General features: G+C 41.0%; 1 protein-coding gene across 3 annotated transcripts in view; it reads right to left on the minus strand.

Annotated features, from left to right (window-relative positions):
* The window catches only part of Wdr59 (WD repeat domain 59), an 80376-nt gene that overhangs the window by 55160 nt on the left and 1346 nt on the right, over window positions 1-23870 (minus strand). For 2 of the 3 annotated variants that reach the window (XM_026399273.2, XM_026399275.2), the window contains exons 2-5: window positions 10146-10195; window positions 4894-5029; window positions 1300-1385; window positions 80-160 (exon numbers count right to left, since the gene is read on the minus strand). In XM_026399273.2, the coding sequence (XP_026255058.1) occupies window positions 80-160; window positions 1300-1385; window positions 4894-5029; window positions 10146-10195 (353 nt within the window). The remainder of the gene's footprint in view (window positions 1-79; window positions 161-1299; window positions 1386-4893; window positions 5030-10145; window positions 10196-23870) is intronic. The other variant, XM_026399274.2, reaches the window with a different exon arrangement.

A 23870-nucleotide genomic window follows, 5' to 3' on the forward strand; every position in this document is an offset into this window, starting at 1 on the left:
CAAACTAAGACATAATCTCTGAAATGAAGGTCCCCAATAATCCCACAAACAAGTGATTAAACCTCCTCATTGTTCTTACTTGATATCCCAAATGTAGATGTAGGTGTCCACCGAGCTGGTGACCAGGAGATCTGGTTCAAACACTGCCCAGTCCAAGTCGCTAGGAGAGAAGAAATTAACAGACAAAAAAAGAAAGAAAGAAAGGAAAAAGCTTCAGTTCCAAAGCACTAGTAAATCTAGTTTCCAGTGGTTTTGAATGTTACCATCAATGGGCTTCTTACTGCAGCTCAGACTGGAGATCTCCAAAGTTGTCTATGAATGAGCAAGAGTTAAATGAGCTCCGAAGGAAACATTCAGGTCCTTCTCCCTGTGGTTGTCAACTACTCTACCACCTGCTCCTAGAAAATAAATGGAGCATGGCAACTTAAAACAGACTCTCTGAATAAGTAGACACAGACAAAACACAGGGAAATCACATGAAGTAATCTTTGAAGTAATTTTCTTTTTCTTTTTTCTTTTTCTTTTTTTTTTAGTTGTAGACGGACACAAAATCTTTATTTTGTTTGTTTTTATGTTGTGCTGAGGATTGAACCCAGTGCCTCACACATGCCAGGCAAGCACTCTACTGCTGAGCTCCAACCCCAGTCCCTTGATTACCATTTTCTAAGGGAGACTCAACCACGGGTACCTTGGGTAACCCACCTCTCCTAAGCGGGGTGAACAGCCATGTTCCCACACTGCCTTCCAGGAGGGCTGGCAACCCTGGGGCTCCCTGCTTGAACCCTCAGCCCCAGGAAGGTGGTTACTCCACAGAACGCCTCACACTAGTGCCCTCACTTCCAGATCAGTTTCACTCCCCCTGAACTCCCTGATGCTATTCCCTAGAAAAAGTTTCTCCTACCAAGGAACAGCTGCCCAGGGAAAGAGAGGCTCAAGAACACTCTGGAAGGTCCTAAGTGGGAGGCAACTGTGCTCGTGGATAGCAGACTGGGGTGCAGGAGCCGACTGTAATGACCACAGTTGCTTGCTGGTGTCTCCACACACTCAGGGCATGGCAGACCCTGCCCTGGGGATTCTACTGCACACCTCCCCTGCCTCCTCTGGCAAACAGCAGCTTTGGGTCAACAGCTACATAGGTGACACTTCTTAAATATTGATTGTCCTTGGTTTCTTCACGAGCACCTTGGTGGCCCCAGGGCCAGTGCAACACACAGGGTCAAGCCATTCAAGGGGGACAGCATCTTCATTTCACTAACCAAAGTAAGACAGGCCAAGGCACTGTGGAGGGCTGGTGCCTACCTGATGACGCGAGTATGGCCCTGTAAGGTGGTGCCAACTTCCCCAGTGCCATCTTTCCACTTATAAAGGTCCACCCGTTGGTTACTCTGAAAAGAAATAAGGAAGAGAAGGCTGTGGGTAGCACCACATACCACTGGAATATAGGTTCTCACCCCAATGCTTAAGGCAAGAGGAGGTGGCCAACTGGCAGAGATCTACAGGTTGAACTTCCTAAAAAGCCAAAAGAAATTAGTATAATAAACATTAGCTTGAACAAGCCTCAGCTAGTACATACAGCTATGAATTTCAAAATGGAATTGCATCATACTGATGTCTCCATGCACCCTGGGCACTGCCAAGCACGAACAGGAAGGGCACCCATCTTGAACAGTCACAGTGGACCTGGAGATGGGCTCCTGAGCATGAGCCTCATGGGCCACAGAAACAGCCCAGACCACTAAAGGAACTTCCTTGCCCCTCAGAAGGTCACACACTTAACTCTCCAAGTACTGTCACAGTGGATGCTTTCAGCTTACCCTTCTCACACCAAATGCTCAGAGTCCACCTACCTCACTTTAAAAACACAGATACATGCCAGGCATGGTGGCACATGCCTGTAATCCCAGCAGGGGGAGGCAGGAGGACTGTAAGTTTGAGGCCAGCCACAGTAACTAAGCGAGGCCCTAAGCAACTTAGCAAGACCCTGTCTCAAAATCAAAAATAAAAAGGGCTGGGAATGTAGCCCAGAATAAAATGCCCCTGGGTTCAATCTCTACTACTGAAAACACACATAAACACACCCAGATACACAAGAAAGAAAAAAGAAACACCATCAAAAGGACCTGCAAGAAGGCAAAATTATACACAAGACTCCCTGAAATATGCCTAACACAAAATTTATTTGAGAGTTAAAGAGAAAGAGACAAGGAAAATGGACCAGAAGAAACTGAACTAAAGGGGCTGGAGATATGGCTCAAGCGGTAGCGCGCTTGCCTGGCATGCGTGTGGCCCAGGTTCGATCCTCAGCACCACATACAAACAAAGATGTTGTGTCCGCCGAAAACTAAGAAATAAATATTAAAAAAAATTCTCTCTCTTTCTCTCTCTCTCTCTCTCTCTCTCTCTTAAAAAAAAAAAAGATGGACACAATAAAAAAAAAAAAAAGAAACTGAACTAAAAAGGGGGAAGAAAATAAAAGGCTCTATCAAAGCACATTTCATTTAAAAGAAACAGCAGAACAGTTCCCTAAATACTGTGCACTTAAACTCAAAGAGGATAAAGATACCAACAGACTGAAAACAATGGCAGGCCATGGAATACTTTCTGAACTGATAAATATAATAGACTAATTTTCATTTTAGTTCAGAGGCAGACAGTTAAATTAAGTTCTGAGATTTTTATTCTGAAATGCCAGTTTCCAAATCTAAACAGGTAAGGTTCTTGTGAAAAGGTTAGGAAAATAGCTTTCAATGGGAACAGAATGAAAAGTTCCCTTATCTTATAACATTCCTACTATTTCCAGAGGGTCTGTCAGTTCTCATCCATGTACAAGGCACCTTATCCAATCTGACCTTTCTCACCTCCCTGCATGGTGAGTATCATCATCCAAGTATACATGATGCGACCAAGGCTTAGAAAGTTGAGTGGCTTGCTCAAGGAAAAAAGAGTTCAAACTAGGCCTCGACTCCAGATCTGCCCAATTCTAAAGCTCTTTCTCTGCAAGAAGCTGCCTTCCAACCAAGAACAATGACAGAAAAAATAAATAAATAAACTGAACTTCATCAAAATTAAGACTTTTGTGCAAAAAAGGACATTATCAAGAGAGCGAAAAAACAGCCAGGCATGGTGGCACACAAAAACGCCTGTAATTCCAGCAGTTTGGGAGGCTGAGTCAGAAGGATCACAAGTTCAAAACCAGCCTCAACAACGGTGAGGCACTTAAGCAACTCAATGAGACCCTGTCTCTAAATAAAATACAAAATAGGGCTGGGGATGTGGCTTAGTAGTTGAGTGCCCCTGAGTTCAATCCCCAGTACCACCTCCCACACAACACACACAAAAGAGAAAGTGAAAAAAACAATATTTCTTTGACAAATATTTTGGAGAAACTATTTGCATCACATAGATGATAAAGGTCTAGCATCCTGAATATACAAAGAACTCTCACAACTCAACAACAAAAGTACAAACAACCTGATTCAGAAATGGGCAAAGGGAAAAAAATTGGGGTATAGGGACTAAGGTTGTTACTCCACGGTACAGCACCTGCCTAGCATACCGAAGGCCCTAGGTTTAATCCCCAGTTGTGTTTCAAAAAAAAAAAAAAATGGGGCTGGGGTGTTGCTCAAAGCCCTGGGTTCAATCCTTAACACAGCAAAAACAACCAAGAAACCCAAAACCCAACCAAACCAAAAAGGGCAAAGGACCAGAAAAGACACTTCTTCAAAAAAAAGAGGTACATAAATGGCCAATAGCACATGCAAAGATGCTTAACATCATCAGTCATTAGAGAAATGTAAATCAAAAAAACAAAATAAGGAACCACTTCATACCCACTAGGAATGACAACAATTTAAATTAAACAACAAATGTCGGTGAGAATATAGAAAAGCTGGAAGCCCTATGCATTGCCAATGGGAATACAAAACAGATGAGCCACTGTGGGACACAGTTTGTTAGTTCCCTCAAAAAGTTATAATCAGGGCTGGGGTTGTGGCTCAGCAGTGGAGCACTCACCTAGCACGGGCAAGGCCCTGGGTTCAATCCTCAGCACCACATAAAAATAAATAAATAAAATAAAGGTATGATGTCCAACTACAACTAAAAAGTAAAAAGTTATAACCATATAACCCTGTAATTCTACTCCCGAGCACAGGTTCAGAACTGAAAACAAGTACATCCACACACATGTTCAGATGGGCACAATTCAGAAGAGCCAGCAAAGAACAATGGCGTAGAATCTGGAGAAAGATGCCAGAGCTGATGGAGCCCAGGACCTTTTAGGATCATAAATTTCTCAGAAAACCTATTAAGACTTACGTGTGTTTTCCCTGGGAAAATTCACACATAAGGAGGCATGCAGATTCAATGAGGTCAATCAATCTAAGGAATCTCAATCAAGAAGCCCCTCCTCTGAGGGGAAGGGAGTAGGGAGTCTCCTGCTCCCTCTGAGAGTGATGGGAGCAGAGCCCAGGCCTGCTCCCCAGGAATCCTCTTTAAACATCTTCCAGTCATCTGCCATCTGGCCACTGGCTGTTACCCTGCTGCTAATGAAAATGGGTTCTCACCACACACAGAAATGAAGGCAACCACTTGCTTCCCTTTCAAAATCTAGATTCAGGCTCTAGAAATACAAGGCCTGACACCAATGAAACCATCAAACAAACATACTATACATGTACACACACGTGTAATGCATACACATTGACATACATGTACATACATTTGTAATATATATGTATATTTATTTATTTTAACTTGCCTCTTTCTTGCAGAGCCATTCAAATCTCTTTTCTGACTGAGCAATGAGAACTATACTTTCTTTTCTTCACAGGACACAAACCTGCTAGCCCAAGATGACACATGAAAAAGATGACATTCTCAAAGTGAACTTACCGAAGCTGCAAAATAATGTGCGAAGCTGTCATGAGGATTCCACTGCACAGCTCCGATGTCCCATTTGCTCTGACGAGAGATTTTCCGGTGACCTTCGAAAGGAGCATCTAGATTGACGATGTACAGGAATCTGCGACTAGGAGAACAACATCAGCATTACAGCAATATAGCAACAGAGCCACACTAGCACTGGAGACAGAAGAGCACACTTAGAATCACATATGATCTGCAAACAGTGCTCCTAAAAACCCCAGATGCACATGACATTTATCTACTCTGAGAGGTACACAAGGGAAAAGAGTAACTCAAACTGGCAGTTAAGCAAAGGGAGCAGTATCTCGGTGAGTGTCTACCTCCAAAGGTAGCCTTCCTGACCATATGCACCCCTGAGAGTCTATCTGCTTGCCCTGACTTGAGCTCCAACCTGCCCTCTCCAAGCCCTTCCCAAGGCCCCAATTAGGGTCAATTACTGCTTCCACATTGTATCCTGGGACATGGACAGCATTTACTTCTATAGCAGGACTACTAATGTGTCTGGAGTATGGATGGACCATGTCTTGAACATCTTGGTATGGTCCACATCAGTAAGCACAGTGCTCTACACTCAATAAATGTGTGTTAAATTACACACTTCATTTATCACCTAGCTAACCCCTGCAGAAAAATCTCAAACTCCTCTGCAAGACTACTACATGGAAACTAAATTAAATCTATCAGGAAGGGAAATAAAAACCCAAGAAAAAAAGATAACACAGTAAGTACCAATAATGTTAAAGATATCAACCAATCTAAATTATCTGAAAACAAGGATGCACTGTGTTCCTCTATTTTTCAAGTTAAAAAAAAAAAATCTTGGTATATGAATCAACATCCCCGCAGTCATCCTCATTAGAGAGAGCTCTGAGCCCCTGGCTATCAGTAAGAACAGGTAAGCTCAAAAATAAAATGATCAGTAGCCCCTGTTCAGACAAATGGGTTGTAAAATTCTAGATGGCAGGAGAAATTCTAAAGAGCTTAAGGCAGAAGAAGGATAATGGGGAAGATACAATTTCACAAAACTTCCAGGATTTCTAAGAAAGTTAATGCAGAACAAAGATCTTGAACGAACCTCTGGCCTCCCCCAAAGCAATCACCTGCGCCTGCAGTAGACAGGCTGGCTTCTTCCATTAGAAAGAAAAACAGTACAAGGACAAGAGCTTGGCACACAGGTGTATCACCAGGGGGTTCAGGTACACTATGGAACAAACGGAGAAGAGCAGAAAGCGGGCACTTCAGATGAGCATGGCTGGTGAAACCTGGGTTTACCTTCACTCCCCTGAAGCCTCACTCAAGTAAGAGCTAAAAAGAAAGAAAGAAAAGAAACTCACAAAGGTACACAAAATGGAAAGCAGATGGACAGATGGTTAACTGATCTAGAGTAAAGAAAGCTAAATAAAGTTCAAGTGCTGGCGAGGGGAGGAGCCCGAGAAGCCATCTGGCTCACACTGCAGGACCTGCAGGACTCCTCAAGGTAAGGACAGGAGAGCACTGGGAGACAAACAAACAAACAAACAAAAAAAAGCAGAACAAAATACAAGAATTGTTTGAAAGTACACTAAAGAGAGAGGTTTATATGGCCCTCAAAAAGCCAGGTGAGCCACCTCTCCTTCACCCCAGGTGGAAGGTGGGTGCTGCTATTCCCTAGCCTGGGATTAGCAGCACAGCACAGCTGCTAAATTAAGGTGCTGTACTCAAAACCTGGCAAAGTGAGTACGAGGCCTCCAGTCCCTTCCGTTACTGGTATGGGGCCCTCACACTGCCACCTTTTATCCTTTAGACAACACTTTTATAAAAAAAAATATTTTTTTAGTTATAATTGGACACAATGCCTTTATTTTATTTATTTTTATATGGTGCTAAGGATCAAACCCAGTACGTCGCACATGCTAGACGAGCACTCTACCACTGAGCCACAACCCCAGCCCCTTTTTTGACAACACTTGTCAGGTGAAAATGACCAGTCCTCCCAAAACATAAGCAACCACAAACAACACCTTGGACACAGGGTTACCTGGGCACCCACTAACAAGAAGTCCCAGTTCCTGCCTGATCTCCCCAAAATGTGCCCACAGCCACCCACCTAGACAGCCACTCCGATCACTCTTCAGTGTGAACAGAGAGCCAATCAGCTTAGTCACTGGAGGAAACCTGAAAGAGACGAACAGTGGGGGGGGGGGGGGGGAAGGAACTCAATGAGAACAGGGGTAACATAGAAGAAAGAAAAAGCCTGGAATCAACATTCTCTGAGTTAAGAGAATATTGTAGATTGTAGAGTACATTAAAATCATAGTTGAAGTTTTTAAGAATCTTGAAAATTTCTGAAAATTAAAATAGTTGAAATTTAAGAAAATCTGATAGAAGGAATGAATGTTAAAGTTAGAAACTCCCAGGATGCAAAGCAAAAGGACAAAAAGGTCAGAAGAGAATCCACAGAAAAGCTAACACTGACTAATAGGACAAAGACTAATAGACAAAGCAGTCACGGTGAAAATTTCACAAACTCCAGAGATAAAGATAGGATTTTTAAGCTTCCAAAAAGAAAGATAAGTGACAAAGAGCCCAGAATCAGAATGGCACAGGACCTCTCACAATAATTCTGAGAAAAAAACCCTCAAATACTGAATCAATCCAATGACTGTAATAGAGCTGTATTAGAAAAAGGGGAAAGGCCAGGTAGGTGTGCAAGAGTGTAGAAAAAGAACCAATCCTCATCTTCTGGTGTAAGGAGTCAATTTATAATGTTCAAGATGGATAAAACCAGCTGGAGTCATTCATGTGCACTAACTGGGAAAATGGAGGCAATCGAAAGGCAGAGCTAGAGTCTGAGATATGAGTTTCCAGCGGAACCAGGGAAAAAGTGAGGTGGAGACCACTGTTCTTTAACATAAGCTTTGTAGTGCTACACTACTATTAAAACATTTACAGGTATTTCCTTGATTAAAAAAAAAAAAAAAAAAACTGGTACAAAGAGTGAGTATAAATCCAGGTGGCACACGCCTGTAATCCCAACAACTTGGGAGGCTGAGGCAGGAGGATCTCAAGTTCAAAGCCAGCTGCAGCAAAAGCAAGGCACTAAGTAACTCAGTAAGACCCTGTCTCTAAAATAAAAAATATAAAACAGGGCTGGGGGTGTGGCTCAGTGGCTGAGTGCCCCTGAGTTCAATCTCAGCCCTGCAAAAAAAAAAAAAAAGTGATTATGAAATTAAAAATGTAATATACAAAAAAACACTAAATTACACTCTTTTAGGGGTGGGGGGTTCTGAAGATATAACCCAGAGGCACTTTACCATTGAACTAATATCCCCAGCCCTTTTGTTGTTGTTATTGAGACAGGGTCTCACTAAGTTGCTTAGGGCATGGCTAAGTTGCTGAAGCTGATCTTGAACTTGTGGTCCTTCTGCCTCAGCCCCCTGAGCCACTGGGATTACAGATATGAGCCATATGCCCAGCTAAACTATACTCTTTAAATAAGTGAATTACATGTAATTCATATTACATGTATATATTAATTGTATCTTAACAAGTTGTTTTTCAAAAACTGACCAGGAAACTAGAACTAAAAGAGAGAAATACCAATATTTCCTTATCCATGTGCCTAGTGTCACAAAAGAAAACAATGTCAATAATATCTTTAGTCAGAACGTAGGAGGAAAATTTTCCATGATACATCCTTTTGAACTATTTAAATGTTTGCTATGTGCATGTGCTTTTTTAAAAAGGTAAATTAAAACAATTTCAAAATAAAATAATGAAGGTAAAATAAAATATTTTCACTGATTTGTAAATAGGTTCATAAACAACTAAGTTAATTAAAAAAACAACTGAATTTGAGAGGTAGGGATAGTAACCCAGAGCAATGTGAAAGGGAAGGGAGGACCCTGCCCATTAAATTTTATTCTGGTACAATACCAGGGTTATTACAAAGGCAGAGATGAAACTTAATTGCCAGAATCTTCTTTTTTGAGCTTGAAAACACTACAGAAGCCTGTGATAGCACATGCCTACAATACCAGCAATATAGGAGGCTAAAACTGGAGGATCGGAAGTTCGTGGTTAGCCTCTGAAACTTAGCAAGACCCTATACCAAAATTTAAAAAATAAAAAATAAAAAGAACTGGGGATGTACTCAGTGATAAATTGTCCCAGGTTTAATCCCCAGAACTGCAAAAACAACATCAACAAGAATAACAAAATCTAATAACATTACAGAATACTATGTAGTTTAATTTCTTTTTGATGGAATTGAATTCCTTCATTAGAAAATCAAAATGCAGGGCTGGGATTGTGGCTCAGGGGCAGAGCACCTGCCTAGCATGCTTGAGGCACTGGGTTCGATCCTCAGCACCACATAAAGATAAATGAATAAAATAAAGACATTCTGTCTATCTACAACTACAAAATAATAATAAAAATGTAAGACTTTGATAGTTTGTTAAAAAAGAAAGAAAGAAAGAAAGAAAACCAAAATGCAGTTAGGTCAACTGAATAAAAGTGCAGGGGTTGGGGTTGCTGGGAGTGGTGGCACACACCTATAATCCCAGCAACTCAGGAGGCTGAAGCAGGAAGATTGCCAAGTTCAAAGCCAGCCTCAGCAACTCAGCAAGACGCTAAAATAAAAAAAAGTTAAAAAGGGCTGGGGGGCTGGGGCTGTAGCTCAGTGGCAGAACACTTGCCTAGCATGTGTGAGGCACTGAGTTCAATCCTTAGTACCACATAAAAATAAATAAAGTAAAGGCATTCTGTCCATCTACAACTACAAAAAAAAGGCATGGAGGGGCTGGAGATGTGGCTCAAGGGTTGCGTGTCCATGGGTTTAATTTCTGGTACCAAAAAAAAAAAAAAAAAAAAGTCCACAGGCTTGTGATTAGTGGCACTGCCAAAATAGAACCCAGATTCCCTCAATCCTAGTCACTACCTATCCGACCATACCAGATAGCTTTCTTGAAAAGTCTATGCAATAAACACAAAATTGCAATTTCAAGACCACTACCAGTCACTAAAATTTTGATGGAATTCTGCTGCTTACCTGTTAGGTCAGAGACAAAAATAAATAGTGAGTAACCTCTACAAGTGTCCTGTTTTCACTAGGTTGGAAGAATTAAACCCTGTGATCATAATCCTTAAATACCAGGATATTTTCCAATTTCCCAGAAACCTAACTTGCAATTTGTTCCCCAGAAATTGTGGCAGACACATTCCCCAAGCTCACTTACCCAGAAAGCACTGCATGCTGCCCAAGACAGTCCACAGACATTGCAGTTGCCTGTGAGAGAGAACACAAATTAAGTCCCGCCAGCAGACCCTGCTCAGGTGGAGAAGGCTGGTGTTCCTTTTGAATGTGGATCTTCCTCTTCCCATCTCCCAGGCAGTCCCCAGCTAGCAAGTATCATTAGTTCTCTACAGTGGATACTTTGACTCCCTTCTAGTTCCCACCAAAGTTTCATGTTGACAACATGGCAGTTTCTATCAGTTACTAGCCCTCAGGGAGTCTGAGCAGCATGATAATCAACAGCTACAATGCACCAAGACCCTTTCCCAAGGGGAACCTATCCTGGGACACTGGCCCCTCTGCACACACAACGCACCCAGGCCTTTCCCAAGGCCTCAAGCGACAGGGCGGCTGGTATTATTCAAATAACACCCCGCTGAATCTGCGGTCATATTCTTGTTACTAAGATGCCTAGTTCACATTCAAGATGAAATTTCGAGTGCATTTTTCTGGTTTCCATTAACTAGGTCTCCAAATTCCTTCTGAGCACCAACACCGCAGGATCCAAAGCCTAATTCCCAAAAGATGATGCTGAGTCCAGTGAATCTGCATCTAAGCTGAAACAGGAGGCTGATTTGAATCCTGGCAGTTGCGGTCCTAAATTCTCTGATTGGGACAAGTTCAAGTGCTGCTGCATTTGCATGTCATTAAGTCGAATTATTTGTGCCGTTTAGTTATTAAAGGTTCTAAGTCTTGATATTTCTGAGAGAATATCAAGAGAATCCATTTTGTACATGCTGTCACAAACACAAATGGCAAGCAGAAATTCTCTCCCTTCCCCTCACTGGCCTTACTACTGGGTTTCACACACTTGTCCACCCTCGAGAAACGTCAAAGGTAACACTGGGGACAAAAAACCAGAGTGCCCTACTGGAGGCTCAAAAGTGTGACCTTCATATTATACTAGAGTCATGAGCAGAGAAAGGCCCAGCTGGAAAGGCAGGCCATGAAACAAGGTGCCACTTCCAGAACTCTTCTGTGCAGCTTCTAGATGAATGTTTTGAAAAAAGACAGGATGGTTTCTCCCGTGAGGGCAGTGTGATCTTTTTTTTTTTTTTTTTTGAAAAAGGTAAAACTTTTAATAGCAAGATGTGTATATTCAAATGGAAAAAGCAGATTCACTGATACATAATAAAATTATGAAATATCCTTCTCCATACACTCAGCAGTTACACTTTTTCTTCTCTACTTTACCCTGCCACCTTTCCCCTGTACATTTCTGTTACTTTCCCCATCTGTTCCTTGGACAGATTCCTTCCTCCCCCCTCAGTAATACAGAATCTTCACCCTAGGGAAACAACAATGACTATCATTAAATTTTTAAAATATGCCCTTTAACCTTCCTAACATCTGGGTAAGACCACTCCTTTCCCCTCATCCCCAGTTAGCTCCCACTCTTCTGGACAGACATGATTCGTCAATTTTCTAGATCTATGTTGGGGTGAGGAGAGTGTAAGTTTCAGCCACCTATGTTGTTTTCTCCAATAAGTCTTTCAAAGTGGGTACACAAGAAATAAACTTCCTAAATTCTTCCATATCAAAAAATATCTTTGTTTTAACACCCTGGAAATCAAATGCCAATTTGGCTGGATACAGGATTCTGGGCGAAAGCCTTTCTGTAGGTGTTTTCTTTTTTCTTTCTAGAAGCCTTTAGGATTTTCTCTATCACTACAATTCAAAAACTTTACCAAGATGTGTCTCGGAGTGAGTCTGTTTTTGTCAATCATGCTGGGGATCTGGTGAGCACTCACTATCCCAAGACTAGAATCCCGAAGCTCTGGAAAATTTTCTTCAATTATTTCCTGCAGAATGTCCTCTGCTTCATTCTTTCACTCTCTTTTTCTGAGATTCCTATCAAATGGATGTTGGCACTTTTTAATCTATCCTCCTTCTCCCTTAGCATTAATTTATTATCTGATTGGCCACAATGTGTATGATATCCCTAGAGAATTGTGCCATTTCATCATCTAGATTGCAAAGTCTTTCTTCAAGGATGTCTATTCTACTCCTCAGATCATCTATTGAACTCTTAGTTTCCAAGATACCTGGAAGGCATTTTTTAGTTTTTCCAATCTCTTCTCCCATCTGTCTGAGGACACCGATCACAGTTGTTCTATAGTTTGTTTCCGTTTCCTGGATTAGGTTCCCCCCCTTTGGATGTTTGTGTTCGAAGAATCTTCTGCATAAAAAACCCTCTTACTTCCTCTTCCTTCTCATTCTCAGAATTCCATACCTTACTGAACACCATAATCTCTTCATCAGCTCCCATCTTTCCCAACACACTTGTCGCAGGAACAAGGTGACACATAACATTGAGTCATCTTCGCCCTCCTCCTCTTCCTCCCACCTCTCCTCCTCCTCCCCCACCACTCCTCCTCCTCTCCCACCACTCCTCCTCCTCCTCCTCCCACCACTCCTCCTCCTCCTCCACCACTCCTCCTCCTCCTCCACCACTCCTCCTCCTCCCCCACCACTCCTCCTCCTCTCCCACCACTCCTCCTCCTCCTCTCCCACCACTCCTCCTCCTCCTTCTACCACTCCTCCTCCTCCTCCCACCACTCCTCCTCCTCCTCCTCCCACCACTCCTCCTCCTCCCCCACCACTCCTCCTCCTCTCCTACCACTCCTCCTCCTCCCCCACCACTCCTCCTCCTCTCCTACCACTCCTCCTCCTCCTCCCACCACTCCTCCTCCTCCCCCGCCACTCCTCCTCCTCTCCCACCACTCCTCCTCCTCCTCCTCCCCCACCACTCCTCCTCCTCCTCCCACCACTCCTCCTCCTCCTCCTCCTCCCACCACTCCTCCTCCTCCTCCTCCCACCACTCCTCCTCCTCTCCTACCACTCCTCCTCCTCCCCCACCACTCCTCCTCCTCTCCCACCACTCCTCCTCTTCCCCACCACTCTTCCTCTTCCCCAGAGGTCTCCTCTTCTTCCATCTCCTCTTGTCCCTCCTCTTCCACATCACAGGCCCCTTCTTCCTCTTCTGCCCTCACATAAAAGATGTCTTCCTTGTGGGTCTCTAAGTCTTCTCCTGTCACCTCAAAGGTAGGGATTCCTTTATCCTTCCACTCCGAAAACTCTTCCTCCCGAGTCTCTAAGTTCTTCACTTCTGGCGTAGTGACTTTTACCTCTTTGGTGATTAAGAAATGCAAGCCATCACTTGCTGTTCCTCCAGCTTCATGTTTTGAGTTTACTAGAGCGTTACTCCCTTTTACGGGGATCCCATATCCTCCTTCTAGATTTGGTTCTTCCTTCTGTCAGAGTACAGGGTTCAGTAATTCTCCTATGACAGGTTTTTGGCTGGTAAATTGTCGTAAACTTTGCAGGTCTGAAAATGTCTTCATCTCATCATCACATTTAAATGCTAAATGGACCTCACACTGAAACTCGGGTTCAAAGCCATTTTCTCTCAAAATGTTGAAGATGTCACCCCACTGCTTACTGACTTCCAAGGTGGCTGATGCCAGAGGGTCTGCAGCCAGGGTGAGCACGGCTCCTTCCTCCATCAGAGTTTCTTCTTCTCTTGATGCTTTGAAGGTCTTCTCTTTGTTACTGAGGATCTGGAGGTTTTCTTCTTCCATTGCTTTTACTGCTCCACCCTCCCTATGCTTTGGCTTCTCTTTGTCGGGCAGTTGTATGTGGTGACTGCCATTTCTACATGTGTCATCATTCATATCTGAGGCTTCTGCCATCCCTCCAATGGCTTGGTAACTTTGGGGTTCATTCTGGGATAATTCCTTCCCTTGATTGCTAGTGGACATCTTGGCTTTGTCCCATTTACAAATCGGCTTGTCTATTTCCTCGTTTCTAAAAGATAAGTTTTCAGTACACTCAGCGAATTTAGAATTTTTTCTTCTTGTTCCCTCAACTGTGTTTTCGGTGAAGCTAAATCTTTCGCTTCCTGCCACTCTTCCCTGCTACCACAGTGCTTTGTATCTTTTGTTTCAGATATCTCACTTTTTACTAGCATTTCCTTTAGGTCATTTTTGAGGGTTTCCCTCCTCTCGAAAAACATCACGTCCTGCATTTGTAACAAGACCTTAAATTTCTCTACAATAGTTGTTGATATATAATCTTTGTACTTGAAATCTAACATCCAAGGTATCTCCTTATCAGTTCCTATTATCTGCTTTCTTTTGACACAGGTGAATTGTTCCTGTTCCTTTGCAAATCTAGACATTTTTGACTGTACAGTTGACAGGGTGTCTATATTGTCCAGATCGTATTGTTTTCACTTTTGAAGAGTAATTTTAGTTCTTGCACACTGACTAGGCTCCAGAAATCTAAAATCCTTAAAAAAACTCTCATCCTCTTGCGTGCCTCTGCCAGGAACAGACCAGTTTCACAGAGCACAATGTGGTCTACAAGATGTGTGCAGCAGTCTCTACCTGGGCGGAGATCGCTACCTCAGCGCTGTGCAGTGAACAAAGGTCCAGTGTGATCTTTCCAGAGGGAATATGATAGGCAGAATCCTAACATGGCCCCCACGATGCTGGACCCTTGGTGTACACACACCTCCTCTCTGCTCTTGAGTGCTAATAAAACACAATCTAGGTACTGCTGCGAAGGGATTGTAGAAGCATAAATTAAGGTCACAAATCAGCTGACCTCAAAATAGACCTGTAACAACCCAAACGTTCAAGATGGATGAATGTGGGTAAAAATGAAGTGTGGTATAATATACAATAGAATATTATTCAGTCTTAAAAAGGAAGGAAAGTCTGATGCATACTACACAATGGATGAATCTTAAAACATGCAAAGTGAAACAGGCAAAACCAAAAAAGACAAACATGTTGGGCATTGTGGCACATGCCTATAACAACAGCTACTCAGAAGGCTGAGGCAGGTCAGTTTTAAATGTTATTCAAGGCCAGCACTTACAACTCAGCAAGATCTCATTTCAAAATAAAATTTTAAAAAGGGCTGAGGATGCAGCTCAGTGGTAGAGGACTTGCCTAGCATGCATAAGGCCCTGGGTTCAATTCCCAACACTGCAAAAAAATAAAAATAAAGACAAATACTGTGTGAATCCAACTAAAACAGACAAGTTCATAAAAACAGAAAACAGACTGGCAGTCACCAGGGGCAAGATGAGGAAACCCAGAATAGGGAGCTATTGTTTAATAAGTACAGACTTTCTATTTGGGCTAATGCAAAGCTCTGAGAAGAAAGGGAAGACTGAGAGACCTAATCTCATCAGACATTTAAACTTAGGTCTGGAAGTCACAAATGGGAAGGGAGGGGGCCGCTCACCGCTGGCTTTAGAAGTAGGAGTGGTCACACAGCAAGGCCTGAAAGGCCTCTAGGAGCTGACAGCAACCAGCCTCTATATAACAACCAGAGGAAAACAGAAGTCTCAATCCTACTATCCCTCAAATCAGGATTTTCCAGCAAACTGAAGGAGCCTGGAAGTGGATTCTTCTTAAGTATAGCCTCCAAGTGAGAACACAGCTGGCTGATGCCTTGATTTGGTCTGAGAGACATTGAACAAAGAGAGTGAGTCATGCAGTGCCCAGACTTCTGACCTACAGAACTGTGAACTAGTAAGTAGTGTAGTTTGAAGGTGCTAAACTTGTGATATGCAGTGACAGAACACTAACAACGCATGATCTGACAATAATTCAAAAAATTTATGTCCTTTAACCCAATAGATTCACCTCCAAAATCTATCAGAAATACAGCATTTTATGCACAAAGCAGCTTATTTCATGTTGTCTACATCACATATATCTTATACGATGGAATATTCCAGAAGCATTTTTAATGCTTTAATGACACACACAAAAAAATGCATCAGCCAAAACTGCAGAGTATCATAACTCACCATATTAGGGGAAATTATTTTAAAAAAGAAAAAACCACCACCACCCCAGAACCACCTAACTGATTTTCCCCATCCTTACCCCAGAAAAAAAACAAGCTACCACTGTATTTGTAGGAGCACATTAAGAGGATTATGCTAGGCTGTCTCAAAGGGGAATGGACAGAGGTAAGTGTTTGACCAGAGAAAAGGTGCTCCGTGGGGACAGAAGTCTACCCCCACCCCCACCCCATCGCTCCCAGATTCTCACCACCACCACTACCACCCACTCCCTCTATGCCCCCCACCTCCACCCCCATCCTCACTACACTCAGCGCACCAGATGGGGAAGGGCTGAGAAATGCTTCTTTGATCCCACTGCATGAAAGGGGAACCTGGCTGGGTCTAGTAGTGTACACCTATAATCCCAGTGACTTGGGAGACTAAGGAAGGAGGATTGTAAACTTGAGGCCAGCCTCAGCAATTTAGCGAGACTCTAAGCAACTTAGTGAGACCTTGTCTCAAAATTAAAAAATTAAATTAAAAAAAATTTAAAAATAAAAGGGGCTGGGAGTGTTGCTCAGTGGTTAAGCATGCCCCTGGTACCAAAGAAAGAAAGAGATCCTGCGCAGTAACTTTCCTACCAGCCTATTGAAGACTAGTTTGCTGCAGTTTACATTAGGTTATAGAAATAAATAAAAGTAGTATTTTATACCTGATTACAGACTAAAATTTAAATTGCCTACTTGTAAATATATTCTTAAGAAAAACACAAAAAGTATATCAAAGTGTTTAAAAGATACTTGTTCCCAGAAACATTAATTTAATTATTCCACACTGTATCCATAAATCATAATATCATTTTATAACCCACTAATATACAGAATTATCGATTGTCAATTTATAATACAACTTATTTTTTTTAATTTTTAAAGGTAGTTGTTACTACAGGTTTTTAATTTTATTTTTCTACGAGTCTATATTTTTATATTATTTACATATACATATTATCTTATAATCTAAAAATATTTTTCAAAGGCATTCTAGGTCTCTTCTCTCTCTACTCACATCTGCCACTGCCTAGGGCTTGGTCTACAGCAACAATTTCCAAACTGTCCTTTTACTATCCCCTTTCTTTTTCTGTTCTAATGCTAAACCTTCTAAACACAGAGTTCTAATTATATCAATTCATTGCCCCCCAAAATAAACAAACAACAACAACAGCAACAACAAAACTCTGTTGGCTTTTTACTTTGAAATCAAATGGAAGCTCCTCATCTCAAACCCTTCCAGACACTTTGAGAACCATTCAGTTCTGCCCCTCCATTCTTTACCTGATCGATTCCTTATCTTTTGATATATAGTTCAGACTCTTCTAAGGTTTTCATGAACCATCTCTGCTGACACCCAGCATGAGTTAGCAGTTTCTTCTGTGCTTCCACAATATCCAGGACTTTTCTTTACATAGCACTTACGATCTACAATATTGTCTATTTCCTGATACGTCTCCTCCATTAGGTTGCAATTTCCTTGAGTGTGAATTTATTAGTTCAATGCTTAGCACATGGTGTGCAGCAGTGTCTGCTAGTACAAGGCAATGAAGTTTATGGGACACAAAAACCTGAACGTGAATATTCATAGAAGCATTATTCCTGATACCCCAAAAGTAGAAATAAAGTAAATGTCCAAGAATTGACAAACGGGCATATGAAGTGTGGTATATCCAAACAATGGATCTGACTTATGAAAAGGAAGAACGTTCTGATCCATACTACAACATAGATAGACCTTGGAAACAACTAAGTAAAAGAAGTCCATCACAATGACTATGTATTATATGAGTCCATTAAAATGAAACTCAGGAAAATCTACAAAGACATAAAGTAGATTAATGGTTGTTGCCTAGGGCTGGGGTGCCAGTGGATTAGCAAGTAATGGCTAAAGGGTACAGGGTTTCACATTGGGGTGATGAATATGTTCTAAAAATGACTGTGATGATGGTTGCAAACTCAGTGAATAAACTAAAACCCATAGAATTGTACATTTGAAACAGATGAACTGTATGTGAATGATAGCTCAAAACAGCTGTTACCAAAAAAACTCACACTTTAACATTTTCATCTTTTAAAAAATAACAGATACTTACTTTATTTTTTTAATTTTTAAAAAAACATTTATTTTTTTAATGTGGTGCTAATTATCAAACCCAGTGCCTCACATGTGCTAGGCAAGTGCACTACCACTGAGCTACACCCCAGCCCACAGATACTTACTTTATAATAGTCAAGTGACATGAACTTAGAGATAGATTGCATTACAAAATCCATTTTTGCACTTACAGTTAAATTTTGGCACAAACACAAATGGTTCTGTTGGAAAGTCGATCTCTCTGGGAAGAATTCATCACACAGTTTCCTAGGAGTATCTTTCTACCCTGATCCAATGCAAAAGAACGCCTCTCCATAGAGAACTTGTTATCTCTAGAATAAAATCTAGGGTTTGTTTATTTGAAGGGACTAGGAAACAAATCAACTCTTCCTCTTTTAAACCCAACTGAAGGGCTGGGATTGTGGCTAAGGGATAGAGCATTCGCCTAGCATGTGGGAGGCCCTGGGTTCAATCCTTAGCACCACATATAAATAAATAAAGATACTGTGTCTACCTACAACTAATATATATAAATATATTAGTATATTTATATAAATATACTAATATATTTATATACTGTGTCTACCTACAACTAATATATAAATATATATATATATTAGTTGTAGGTAGACACACACAAACACACACACACACACATAAAACAGCTGAATAAAAAAGAGCCATTCAAATTTAAAAAAAAAAAAAAAAAAGGAAAAGAAAGCACTTAGCCAGTTCATCCTTCCAAACTATGCAACTGGTTATACATCCAATCAATGCAAATCACAGCTGGGTCAGTTTCCCTAGTATCAGTTTGTCACAGGCCTCAGCAAAGACTCTAATGTAGGCATTTATCAGTTCTCCTACACCACAGCTGACACTCACTGATATAAAAAGGATCAGACCATTTCAAATGACAAGATCCAATCTCTATGTAAATTAGAGAGACAGACACTGCTGCCAAACTGCTTTTGAGCCATCCTTGTCTAATGCTTACTACAAACTGCCTAACCAAAGATCTGGTTCACACATTCCACAAGAGACTCGATGCTTGGGAAACCTCCCCCTTTAAAATGGGAACATCCTCATCTCCTCACAAACCAAAATGGCACACACTGGGTATCAGGAGATGAAACGCTTCATCTTTGTAAGGCTCAGGCTCCTCATCTGTAAATAAGAGAGGAGATGAGATATCTTCTAAAGTCTCATCTCCTTAAGTCTATTTTATCAGGCTACATCTGTTGCCTCCTTAGATCTGTTTTTTAATATAATAATAATAACATGTATCAATCAAGCACTTAATATATGCTGAGCACTGTGCTAACTGCTTGGCATTGAGGTTTCTCATAGCAACTCTGCACAGCAGTGTGGAGAAGGAGCAGGCACAGCAGGCCTGAGGGTGCTGTCCTTGCAAAGGCCTGCCTGCAGGGCAGCTGCTGGCTGAAGTCTGAGAACTACAGAAGTGTTCACACCAATCCCTAACTGATAAAAGTGGCTCTCTATGCCTAAACTGTAGGTACAAGCCCACGGAGCACCTGCTTTCCTTCTGGGAGTCTGGAATCTTGGTATATGCTAAACAGTGGTGCCTGTATTACCAGCCCCCCCCCCCAAAATACCTTGGATACTGAGTCCCTAATGAACCTCCCCAGTAGGCATCATTTCGTGTGTGTTGCTACAGCTGGATGCTGGAGGAATCAAGCATGTCCTGTGTGACTCCACTGTGAGGACTCTGGGAAGTTCATGCCTGGTCTTCTCCAGTCCTTACCCCATGAGGTTTTTCCTTTAATTTTTACTTTGTATCCTTTCTCTATAATAAGTCATAACTGCAAATCCAACTGTGAATCCTCCTGGAGGTGGTCTGGGGAACCCCTGTCACAGGCAGGGACTATATTACCCTTGTTTTGTGGATGAAGAAACTGAAGCTTAGGAAATAAGTTAGCCACAATCCCATGGCAGACAGGTGACACTACCTGAGCCCTAATGGAGCACTCTAGATCCAAATCCTTAAACTCTACACTATGCTATGCTCCTCCCTCCCATCATGACTGCATCGTCATGGTGCTTTCTAGAAAACAAGAAATTCGCAGCATTCACATTTTTTTTAATATTTTTTTTTCATCATAGATGGACACAATATCTTTATTTTTATGTGGTGCTGAGAATCAAACCCAGCACCACATAAAAATAAAAACATGAGGCCATGCATGCTAGGCAAGTGCTCCACCACTGAGCTACAACCCCAGCCCAGCATTTGCATCTTAATAGTCACTTTAACCAAGAATATACCTACTATGCTCCTCCATCGCTATATAGTTTTCAAATCAAATTTTAAGTAAAACCAGGAAACCAAGGATCAAAGTGGGTTTTTTTAAATTGTTGTCTTTGTTGTTGTGTCATGAACTGTTTTAGCTTTTTCCTTTTATTTTCCTGATTTGCCAGGTGTGTTGGTGCACACCTATAATTCCAGCAATTGGGAAGCTGAGGCAGGAGGATCACACTCATACTTAGTAACTTAGCAAGACCTGCCTCAAAATAAAAAAGACTGGCATGTAGATCAGTGGTGAACTACCCTTGAGTTCAATCCCCAGTACAAAAAAAAAAAATTATAAATTTAAATGATAGAGGCGGGGATTGTGGTTCAGCAGTAGAGCACTCACCTAGCATGTGTGAGGCCCTGGGTTCGATCCTCAGCACCACATAAAAATGAATGAATAAAGAAAACAAAGGTATTATGTCCATCTACAACTAAAAAAATAAATATTTAAAAAAATTTTTAACTGATAAATAAAATCATAAAAATTACACAAATTTATGGAGTGTCATGTGATAATTTAATGATTGGTTTGTTTTTTAGTGATACTAGCAATTGAACCCAGGGATCTTACATGCTGGGCAAACACTCATCTCTGAGCTACATACCCATTCCTTAATTTTTTTATTTTGAGACAAGTTCTCCTTAAGTTGCCCAGGCTGGCCTTGAACTGTCCTACTCCTGTGTCAGATTCCCAGGAGGCTGGGATTACAGGCATGTGTCACTGCACCTGTCCTAATGACATGTTAAAACCTTTCTCCTTAAAAACTTTTTTATGTAATATATCATATATATATATATATATATATATATATATATATATACACCCACACCCACACACACACACACACATATATATATATATAGTATTCTGATACCATGTACAGAATAATATGGGCTGGGGATATAGCTCAGTGAAAAGTGCATGCTTAACACACATAAGGTCCTGGCTTTGATCCCAAGCACACACCAAAAAAAAAAAAAAAAAGATGTACTCTCCATTTGGCTAACAGAATAGACCCTTCTGGTTATTTTTAATGCCTGAATGCTGTGTTTCCCAGAATATATTTCTCCCTAAGATCCTTTAGAGTTCATGACTGCATTAAATTTTGGATAATTTTCTTGCTTTTCTCAATAGATTTACTATACACATACATAATATTTTCTTTTACTGTGACTGTTTTTGATCATTATACAAATGGAATTCTATGCTGTGAATTCTTTTGTGACTTGCTTCCCCCCCACTCCCCCGCCCCCGACACACACACACATTGATTCTGAAGTTCAACCAGGTGGATAGGTTGTAGTTTACTTTTTTGCTCTGAGGTAATATTCCATTGTACGACCGTGCCACAACTGATCTATCTCACTGTCATTAAACATCTGGGTTGTTTCCAGTTTTTTAAATTATAGATGATAATACTCTGAAGATGGTATTTGCATATGAGTAGAATTGTTGGGTTCTCAGATGAGCATATTCTTCAACCTCACCAGAAAATGTCAAGCTGTTTCTCAAAATGGTTAAATTGTATACTTCTAGAAGTAGTGATTAATGAGTTGGTCCATATCTTCATCAGCACTCAATATTATCTGACATTTAAACTTTTCATCCTTCCAACAAATATTTATTGATAAATCTACTGTATGCCGGGCACTATGGATCCAGCAGTGAACAAAACAAAACTTTTTGCCCATATCAGTCTTGTTGTCCATTAATTTTTTACCTATCTGGTACATATGAAATGATCTGTAATTTTGGAGGTTAATTTGTATTTTTCTGATGACTGATGAAAGTGAATACATTTTCATGTTTAATTGGAAATGCATGTTTCTTCTATGAAATACCTGCTTATGTCTTGTGTACTTCTTAAGTTGAGCTATCGCTTTCTTAAAGATTAAGAAAAGTATGAAATTTTTTCTTGATTTTAATCCTGTATTGGTTACATATGTTTTATGTAAAAAACAAAGCTTTTCATTGTCTTTATGCAATTTAACTTATGGATTGTGTTTCTGCATCCTCCTTAGAAGAATAACCATACCCAATGTTCATAAACATACCCTCTAATATTTTTTCTTAATTTTTCCTGCTTCCTCAAAATTGAAAATGAATCATCTCAGCAGAAAATATTCCCTGATGATTAGTGACTTGTTAGTTTCTGTACAACTCATCCAGGAAGATAAAAACTGTTTTTTGCTCTAATAAAAAAACAAATCATTACTGGGCATTACTGAGTGCAGTGTCATCTTTAAGTCTGGGATTGTCCTCTGAAAAATGTAAAGTTATAATTTTCAAAAATTATTTTTAAGCCAGGCACAAGGATGCCTACGTGTAATCCCAGCAACCCTAGAGGCTAAGGCAGGAGGGATCAAAACACCAGGTCAGTCTGGGCAACTTAATGATACCCTGTCTCAAACAAAACAAGAGAAAAGACAGGGCTGAAGATGTAGCTCAAAGGCAGAATTGCTCCTGGGTTCAATTCCCAGTACTAGGAAAAAAAAATTCATTATAAGAATGCCTCAGAAAGACTAGACTACAATATAGAGAAATGAAAATGGTTGCTGAAAAATGGTGAAAACTACCAGGCTTCGTAGTGCACACCTGGTGGCCCACACCTGTAATCCCAACAATTTGGGAGGCTGAGGCCAGAGGATCACAAGTCCAAAGCCAGTCTGGGCAACTTAACAAGACACAGTCTTTTTTTTAATTATTTTTAAAAATATTTTTATATGAATGGAGCTTTATTTTATTCGTTTATTTATATGTAGTGTTAAGGATCGAACCCAGTGCCTCACACATGCTAGGCAAGCACTGCACCACTGAGCCACAGCCACAGCCCTTTTAAGTTGTTGAAATAATTTATAAAATGGGTCCCTGTCCCTCCCAATCCAACCACAACACCATGCTAATTCACAATACAGATGTACCCTTTCAACTAAATAGAAAAATCAGAAAAACAGAAACTCCCATAAGGCAATTAAAATTATCCAATTTACTTAGTTCTCTTCCTTTGACAACTGCAGTTTATGTTTAATTATTTGCTTCTACTTCATAGCATTCTAATATATATGTCAGCACCCTCTCTGCAGGTCTCCTGAATTACATCTCTATTAAAGGAGGGGCGAGACTACCTGGGTTTCTGTGAGAATTAAAGGGTTTGCAGATTAGTATCTTCCAAATTAGCAGGCTCAGACACTCTCCATATGATTCTGCTCTGTCCTAGTCCCCAGTGGAAGCAATTAACAAGAAGGGTAACAGCAATATGGCTCTTTTTCTCTAGGAATTTGGCACCTCACTTGGGAGAGCAGGAGTCACAGACATTTTGCTGACACTGCAAAGTGCTTCAAGATCCCTTAATCCAAACCCCAATAATGGTCAAATTCTCCTTGGGGGCTGCTTATCAGACGGCATT

Source organism: Urocitellus parryii, chromosome 15, assembly GCF_045843805.1.
Source record: "Urocitellus parryii isolate mUroPar1 chromosome 15, mUroPar1.hap1, whole genome shotgun sequence".
In the NCBI taxonomy this organism is placed as follows: Eukaryota; Metazoa; Chordata; class Mammalia; order Rodentia; family Sciuridae; genus Urocitellus; species Urocitellus parryii.